The sequence below is a fragment of the Hydra vulgaris genome, chromosome 01, assembly GCF_038396675.1.
Source record: "Hydra vulgaris chromosome 01, alternate assembly HydraT2T_AEP".
Classification (NCBI taxonomy): Eukaryota; Metazoa; Cnidaria; class Hydrozoa; order Anthoathecata; family Hydridae; genus Hydra; species Hydra vulgaris.
Window position 1 is genome coordinate 46600001 of NC_088920.1, and position 10000 is coordinate 46610000.

At 27.8% G+C, this 10000-nt stretch overlaps 1 protein-coding gene across 2 annotated transcripts in view; it reads right to left on the reverse strand.

Moving 5' to 3' along the window:
- Window positions 1-10000, reverse strand: part of LOC100197980 (protein argonaute-2) — a 97811-nt gene that overhangs the window by 43312 nt on the left and 44499 nt on the right. For both annotated transcript variants that reach the window (XM_065788372.1, XM_065788371.1), the window contains exon 9: window positions 8127-8295. In XM_065788372.1, coding sequence (XP_065644444.1) covers window positions 8127-8295 — 169 coding nt within the window. The remainder of the gene's footprint in view (window positions 1-8126; window positions 8296-10000) is intronic.

Sequence of the window (10000 nt, forward strand, 5' to 3'; positions counted from 1 at the left end):
GAATTTCCAGGCATGTTGTCCCCTGTAAAACAAAAATATTTTTTGCCATCGATGGCTAGAAACGATTTTGTGTTATAGAGTTGGTTAACTAGTTTCCTGCTTATTTTCTTTGCCTTTATTTGTTGTTCTATAGTGTATTTTGAAGTCTTTTCACGTTTTCTATATTTAATATTCATTTTTTATAACTGACGACCAATTGTCGATTGATTTACACCGAATTTAATACCTATTTTTCTCTGACTGACCCCTTTTCGATTGTTGACAAGTCTTGTTAATTTGGCTTTCTTTTCTCTAGTCCAGGATGTCGGTCGACCAGGGTGCTTTCTATCAGAAAACGATTGAACAGTTTCAAGTCTTTTTAGGTTATCATATATTGTACTTCGAGCAAATCCTTCTTTTTCAAAATGATTTACGATTTTTTTTTTAATATTAGGTTTATTTACAAAAAATATTTTTAGTTGCTTTCGAAAAGATTATCGTTCAGCTGCATTTAACCTCATTTTAAATAATTGTGTTTCAAATAATAAAGTTTATTTTTTATAGAGCGTTTATGCCTACGCATAAAACCACAAAAACTAATTATTATGCTCAAATAATGAAATTAGGATTTGTCCGATAACTTCCGCATCACCCGTTATATACAACAATTATTTATTTCAATATGGTTCATGAAATATAGTCATTTGAAATTTTTGATTCTTCCAAAAATAAAAACTTCAGTAGCGAAAACTTGTTTTATTCATACTTTGAAAAACTCTATGTTTTAAATACAAAATTTCAGAAACCTTCTTGTTCTTTTTTTATATACAACTCTTGACTTACTTAAGTAAAAAGCTGACATTGAACTTTTTAATGCCAAATTTTATTCATAATGGCTACATAAAAAACTTCAAAAATTATGGGTAAATATAAATATTCGATTTTTGATTGGTCAATATACAAAACTTCCAATTTAAGAAGTGAAAAGACATTTTTTAATTTCTATAAAGTAGCATGCAAAAGTAACAAGTGGCAAGAGCATAATTCGACATTAAGATGACACAAAAGAGAATTGAAATTTTTTTTTTTGTGAAAATCAATAACAGCAGTTGCTTATCCTATGCTACAACATTCAGTTAGTCTAAATACAAAATTTCAATTATTTTAGTTCATTGGAAGTGCTAAATGTAACTTTTCAAATATTGAGGATTGGCTGACTTTTATGTCTTTTTTACGGGTTAATATGTATTATGTTACTGAATATGTTTATAACTAAACTTTTGTTTGATCTTAGAAGTTTCTCAATGATTAAATGCTTAGCATCTGCTTTCATATGAGGATTACCTAACTATAGTACAACAACTTTAGGAGACAAATACCAATTGTGGTTACTCATGCTTTTCTGAAGTGAGTTTCCAACTTCATAACTTCATTCTGTTTTAACTGTTTCAGCAATTTTGAATGCATTAAAATCATTTATAACGGCATGCTCTGCTTTGCCTGATTTAAGAAAGGCAGGTATATAATAAATAGCAATAATAAATGGCTACCCTTGAGACCATATGTTTTTTTTCAGGAGTCAGATATTCAATCACTCTGGATGTCATATCGAGCATTAGAAAGTATATTGCATAGTCTATAAATCTTGCATTGTGGCAGGCGCCAGGCTGATCGAAAACTATTTAATTTCTCAGATTTAACATTTATGTGATACACAAAATATTCAACAAGATACCTATAATCATTCCTAAAATATTCTTATTTTTATTTATATTCCTTTAAAAAAAAGAATATTTATGGTAAAACTAACTCATTTTAAATTATTGCTACCTACCTGGGTAAGATTTCATGTTCTGGTACTTTAGTTACAAACTTTTTAGACTTCAAATAGAGTTTGCAGAGATCACTGCCAACAATAAGATCTTGCTCAGGAAATTATTTGAACTTTTCTCCAGCACCATTTGTTGAAACTTTTGGATAAAATTCTGTTACCCAATTCTTCTGAAAATCTGTTAGCAACTTATTTACAGGGGCTTTAAAAGTTTCCTTTGAGTTAGCCTTAAAAGCCCAAGTAATATTTATCTTGGCAATATGAAACTTTTGGATAAAATTCTGTTACCCATATCTTCTGGAAATCTTTCAGCAACTTATTTGCAGGGGCTTTAAAAGTTTCCTCTGAAATTTCCTTCAATAACCAAGTAATATTTATCTACGCAATATGGTGTCTACACAATATTCAAAGTAATGGTTTACCAAGAAATCTTGCCATAATATTTATTGCGCCAGATTTCTATTTAGTGTTACTTACTGTGGTGTCAGAACAGAATCCTAGAATATAGTCACAAATTTCAAAATATTCTAGGAGATTCATAATACTTATAGCCATATCAATTCCCTTACCACTATCAGTTGGCACAATACCAAGTAAAAGATTATTTTTGTTTCAAACTCTAGTTTCTGATACCAATAATCTATCTGCAGTAGTTGCCTGTCTAAAGTCCTCCTCAATATGCTTTAAAATTTTACCATCCAAATGTAAAACTAACATCTTGTGAGCCATTAAATCAATATATTTGTTACGTATCTGGCCTCTTTCCTCTTCTAAAACCTACAATGCCCCCTTCTGACAGATTCTCTGCTTAACTTTAGTTGTTTAACATCTCCTCCTAAATAGTTTACTACGCTTGCAATAAGTAGAGTTTGATCTTGAATGCTGAGACTGACCCTTATACTGGTGAAAGTAGTTGCTGCAATGAGACCCTCACTGGTTATCTCCTTTTCTACTATGTATGCTGGTCTAAACTGATGCCTACTTTTAACATGCTTTGCGAAAGTTAACATTTTTATTTGGGACAAAAACTTCTGACAATTACACTTCCAGCATCTAAATTAATATAAAGATTTTTAGCTCAGTTATACATTTACTTCAAAAAATTAATCATTTTACCTAAAATGTCCATGCATTATTAAAACTTTGTATTTGCTGTATAGAGATTTAAACTTTTTTACTATACTTCTCTCAGAAATCAAGTAACTACTGAAACCAGCAGACTTCCAAATATTTATAATTTGTCAGAGTAAACAGTATTTTTTTGGTATTTGAATACCAAAACTTGTCTTTCCTTTGCATATAACATCCTCTTATGCTCGAGAACATGAAAAGTTTGTTTTAATAGGTTTGAATTGCTTATCTCTACCTGAAGTTAGGAACAAGAAATATCGAAGAGCACTTTCATTCGATGGAAGTTGGTTTGAAGGTGGATAGGTTAAAGGCAAGATAAGTAGGTAAACAGACCTACGAGCGTTATAGCTAATTTCTTTTGTTTTCCTCTCTTTGATTTTCAACATTATGCATGGATATATAAACAGTATAAAAAAAATCAAAGTTTAATGCAAGATAACAAGTCAAAAGTTGACAAGTGATTGAATGAAAACCACTAAATTTATAGTGCAATTAAAATTTTTAAAAAATAATTGTGAATGATCATAAATGTTTTAAAAACATCTTGAGTTTTGACACATGTTCTGAAAACTTGCTTATTATGGTGTATCTAGGAAAGTTTTTAAGTTTATCAAATCATTTCTTTGTAACCACTTCATAAAGTCATCCTCGAAGGCCAACACTGTTCTTCATTTCCAGTAACTTCTGGAGTGCCTCAAGTTTCTATTCTTGGTCTTGTTTTGTATCTTATTTACATTAATGATCTTCCGAACAACTTTACATCTAAAGTGGCTCTATTTGCTGATGACTCAACTTTAGACTCCTGTCTTGACAAAAAGTCTTTGCTTTTCTAATGCTTAGAACAGGCAGCTAATCTTAAATCTATCTCATTTCTGTAACAGATTGAGGCTTGTAGTGGCTTGTAAAGTTTAACTTCAACAAAACTCAGTTATTTACTATATTTATTTACTATTACAAATAACTATCACATTTCTATATTGATAAACGGAAACTGTCTCACTGAGTCCTCTTCTTTATGCCTTCTTGGATTATCGTTCACAACTGATCTCTCATGGAAACCATATATATAAAATCAACTTTTAAGATAACATCTGCTAAGGTTGCTTCTCTTTATAATGCTTGCTATTATCTTACTCCTGATTCCATTCTCTACCTCTACAAATCTCTTATTTGCCCCTGTATGGAATAATGTTGTCATATTTGAGCTGGCTCTTCTAATGATGCTCTTTTACTTTTAGAAAAGGTCCAAAAAATCATTGTTAATATATATGGACCTGCTCTATCTGCCAAGTTTGAGCACCCCTCCCATCGTACTGTAGTTGGATCTCTTTCTCTTATCTACAAATACTATCATAGTCGCTGCTAAAAGAGCTATTATTTCTAGTTTCATTAACCAAAACTCACTCTCGCTTGACTTGTGATTCAGGAAAGTCTCATTCCCTTACTGTATCTCTGATGGCATGCCCTAAAAACAATTATTCACCTAGTTTTATCTTGCACTTCAGCCCTTTTGAACTCTCTCCAATTTTTATGTTTTTCTGACTCATACAAACTACAGCACAATCTCTCTAATTCGAATCTTCTTAATTTGTTAAACCTCCATAACTCGATTAAATGCTAAGTCACCATTTAAAAAAAATAAACTTTCAATAATTCGAAAATCTCTCTAATTCGAACTTTTATTTTTCCCCATAAAATTTGAATTAGAGAGATTCTACTGTACAACTTTTCCTGACTCATACAAACTAAAACTTTTCAAATCTTCTGTCAATCATTTTCTGGCTCTTTAACATTATTCTTTGTTTTCTAATAATTCCCAACTTATTAGTGGTTGCTTGCAGTCTTGTTGGGAGTGAATCAAGATTGAAAAAAAAATATTTTTATATAGAAAATGTTTTAATTTGAAGTAGAATTCTTTGAAACTTCATCAAGAAACCCTTAGGATTACTGCTTGACAGCAATAAGGTATTGGGCCCACGAGCTTGTTAATCACATTAATGTCAATTTACTCAATTCATTTTTTCAAAATTTCAAACAAATCTCGCTTAAACGTTGCTTTTCAACCTGAAAGTTATCGATTGATGTGTTCCCATGAATATTTGACAGGATTAAGATCAGAACTTTGCAAAAGCATGTCATTAACCACAGTTTTTTGGACTCGAAAAACCCTTTCACTATGGTTGAATATTGCTTCAGGTCATTGTCAGCTAAAATATCCATTCTCGAGTCATTTTGTCCTTAGCATGTGGCTGCATAACATAGCTTATGATACCCTTGTACATATTTTTGCTCATTATGTCATCAATCAAGTGGCACAATCAAGACCAGCACAATCTCAAGCATCGATTAAGTAAATAGGACCAACACAATTGAAACAGCTTTAAACCATGTTTCCACCTTGAGGTCAATTTGACTGGCTAGCACTTTGAATTGACAGTCAAGTGTTTTTATTGACCAGTCAATTTAAAAAAATGTTTTTTAGTGTTTGATTTTTGTTTCATAACACTTATTAACTTTGTAAATGAAAAAGTACTTTATTTAATTAAAAATTATAATATTAGAATTACTTTCGATATAATTATAAACCAAATCATCTTTTTTTGACAAAAAAACTGACAATTAATTTTGTAAATAACTAATGCTCCAATTAATTGTTTGATATAACGTTTTTCTGAAATAGCTCACATGGGCGGATTAAAAATGGAGGAGAAATGAAAAATATAAAACATCTAAAATTACTTTGATAACATCAAAGTAATTTTAGATGTTTTATATTTTTGTACATTTAACTTTTAATTAATTGTTTAAACTTTTTATACAATATAATTAAACTTTTATAAAATCATTGATTTAATATAAGAACATTTTAATTTTAACAGATTTTGTAACTACTCCTTAACGCTTTACAATGTGCAAAGATGTTGTTTTCAACACGCAAAGATGTTGTTTGATTGATCATTATTTTAAATAGAAGTGCAGCTGTAGAAAATACAAAATTTTAGCATACAATGATGATATAAAGTTCAAGCACATTTAGTTTTAGCACAAAAAAAAAAAAAAATTAAAAAAATTGAAACTAAATATTTAATACTAAAAGACCATCATTTTATAAAATGCCACATTAAAATTACTAAAGCTAATTAGTTTCTTGATAACAAAATAGAAAAAAATGCGCGATGATATTTAAAGTTTATTTTTAAAAAGAAATTTAATCAAAAAGTTGAACAAGAAAAAAAACAAAAAAAACAGTTTAAATAAAGAATGTTTTTAACTAACAACAGAAAATAACAAAATAAAAAAACTCAAGAATATAAAAGGCAACCATCGATTTTACCATGAAGTGAAACATGATATACATCATATATATTACGTGTAAATGAACTGAATTAAAAGCAGTTTATCATAAACAATAAAATTGTTTTATACACTTTTTTTAAATATTTCAGTCTAAAATATTTTGGATGTTGTGAATATTTAGTATTTTCAAAAACCCAAATAATATCTGTTTTGTATTCATAAGAATTATTTTAAAACAAATGCCCTCTATTTCATCAGTTTGCAGATCCTTGTGACTATTTAAATTGACATGGCCAAGCAACACACTCGCCATGTTTATTTTGACATGCCCATAGCTCTCAATATCATATTGTCAACTATATGAAAATATTGCAAGCCTTTCATATATCAAATGTTTTCAATTTTTTTCAAAATATCTGAAATAAAATGGTTTAAATATATTGGGCTGAGACATAGCTCTATGTCACCTGATTAAAATAACAGAATTCATAGAAAAGTATTTTCATTTGATATTATTTTCTTTTCTTGTTGGTATTGCCATCAAGATATTTGCATAAATACAAAATCAAATTCAATAGTTTTTAAGAGATGTTTCTGAGTAACATACCAATTTCGAGTTTTGTAGTGACAGAATTTTAATAAAGCATAATAACTTTTGTATTTGTAACAAAAATCAGGTTTAAATAGAAGTATTTTATACGAAATTGGATCAAGACAGAATGAAATAATATGATGTAACATGAAACACTAATAACACTGATCAACAAATATAATTTTATTGTGCATATCTTGTTAACTAGATGGTTTTTTAAAACAAATTAAATATGCTGATTTCAAATATACAAACCATTTTTCACCATCACGTCAAGTTGTAAAGATATTTGGGTTCAAATCTTTAGTATTTAAGCTAAAGTCCCTAATATTGTCGAAAAAAAAGTAATTCAAAAGTATGTCAACCTGGGTCTCAAAAGAAACGTATTTTCATAGAGATTTTAGAAAACATAAATATTTTTACTTAAAATTTATTGACAAAATAATTATGTAAAAAAATGCTAAAGACTCTTAAAAAAATTTTAACAGAATGTTATTCAGCAATAATACAAAAAATACTTATTTTTATTACAAATGAATAACATTTTCAAAATCTCTATGAAAATACGCTTCTTTTGAGACCCAGGTTGACATACTTTTGAATAACTTTTTTTTCGACAATATTAGGGACTTTACCTTAAATACTAAAGATTTGAACCCAAATATCTTTACAACTTGACGTGATGGTGAAAAATGGTTTGCATATTTGAAATCAGCATATTTAATTTGTTTTAAAAAACCACCTAGTTAACAAGATATGCACAATAAAATTTTATTTGTTGATCAGTGTAATTGAAAGTAACTTTATTATTTTTTCTTCTATTAAAAATTTTTTTGTTTTTTTCGTCTGTACATAATAAGATTTCAACATATTTTGAGTTCTTAATTAAAATAATTTTGGGGTAATTCAGTAAACTGCGGTAGTTTAAAAAAGGTAATGTCCATAAATGAAATGTTAGTAAAAAAAATTAAATGTCACAGAACACATTAACACAAATCGCATTAACCCTTATGAGTTATACATTTTTTAGTTTTCACAAAGCCAGAGACACTCTAGTCTTTAACTAACCAAAAACCCGAAGACAAAGGATTAATTTCAAAAAGAATTTGAAAGGATGAGGGTAATTATTTTTATTGACCAAATATGGTTCAATTTTTATTGAAACAAAATTTAGCATTTATTACCCAAATTAAAATCTAAGCATTATAAAAACTAAATAACTTATGTACAAAAAATTTTATTACAAAAATTGAAAACGACAAAAAGATAATGAATATAAAAAAAAGTAGTTTCTACCTAATTTGCACTTTTTTTTCTTTCCTGAAATATTCGGCAACACTGATATTTCTTATTTTCCCATTTTCTTCAATAGGAAACATTTGTTCAGTAACAGATTTCTCAGTGACTCCATTCACTTTGTATTTTCTTCTTTGCTTTCCCATATACGTTATTTCAATTTTTAAACCTAAGATATATATATATATATATATATATATATATATATATATATATATATATATATATATATATATATATATATATATAAATTAGCTGAATATTGGTATCTGAGCTAATTTTAAGTTAAGAAATTTACTAAAATTGTTTTAATTACATAAAATAAATAATTAAAACATTTCAGTTTTAACAATTATTAAATGCTTTTACCCAGCTGTTTATTATTGTAATAAAGATCAATGTTGACTTAATGAGCAGACAAAAAAAAAAACTAATTGCTATTGCGTTAGCATAAGGGATGTACCGGAATTTCGTTCCGGCCGGAATTTGTGATTTTTAGATCATTTCGGTTCAGGCTGGAATTACAATTTTTTTTTAAAGACATATGACACAGACTGTGTAAATTAAATCAAAAAATCATCAATCCTACAGGGCAATGAAGAACTGTAGATAAACCCAGGTAAAAAATACAAAATGTAATTTTAGGTAAAGCTACAGTTAGGCGGTCTAAAAATAATTTTATTTTTTCACTTGTTGGGCTCTTGTCAGTGGAGGGTTTTTAAACATTAGAAATTTTAAATAAAATAATAAAAGAAAAAAAATTGCTGCCCTATGCCATATCCTCAGTCGATGTAGCAGCACATCCTTGTAGCAGCAGGCTATAAGATAGTCCATATAGCAACACTCCCTTGTAGCAGTAAGATAAAAGATAATGGATGTAGCAGCACTACCTTGTAGCAGCAGGCTATAAGATAGTCGATGTATGTACAATAAATATTCTTTACGATTACATTAAAAAGTCACCTTTTTTAATATAAACGGAGACTTGTGGAGACTTTTAAGTCTCCACAAGAAAGCACAACAAGTGAAAAAATAACTTTAACAGCTTAATTGTAACTTTGGCGAATTTGATTTGCAATAATCACTTATGCAAGGATTCCTAAAAGTTTAGGAATATTGTGATGCATATAGATTTTCTATCCAGTTTTGAATAACAAACAAGCTCTTTTTTCATCAAAAATGTTACCTGCCTCTGAGAATAGTCTCATTTTTATTGTTTCTTAACTTTTACACAGTTAAAAAGTATAGGATGCCTAATACAGTAAATATTTCAATTTTAACCTAAATGTAAAAATATAAAACAAAGAAATGATTTTAAATATAAAAATTATAAGTTAAAACTTTAAATAAACAAAATTATAAGAAACAAATACAAACAACATATTTGATTTAAATGAAACAAGAATCAAATTAATGAAATAGGTTTTATATATTAATGAAATATATATATATATATATATATATATATATATATATATATATATATATATATATATATATATATATATATATATATATATATACGATATATATATATATATATATGTATATATATAAATATATATATATATATCAAATTATATATTAAAGAGTATATTGAAGAATATATTAAAAACTATATTGACAAAGGCAAAACTCTATTGCTGTTATCACACATTTTCTTTTTTACAATAAATCCTTTTTAATTAATATATAAAAATAATAAATTGATTGCTTAAATGTATCCTCTCTTAAATTGTAAATAATTGCAGTCATAGCAAAGTCATGACTTTAAAGTGTGTTATTAACAGACAACTGTTGTAGTTGGAAAATGAAGTTTCATTGTGTGTCTATGTAAATATGGGTGTTCAAAAAAAGTAACAGTGCTCCATGAA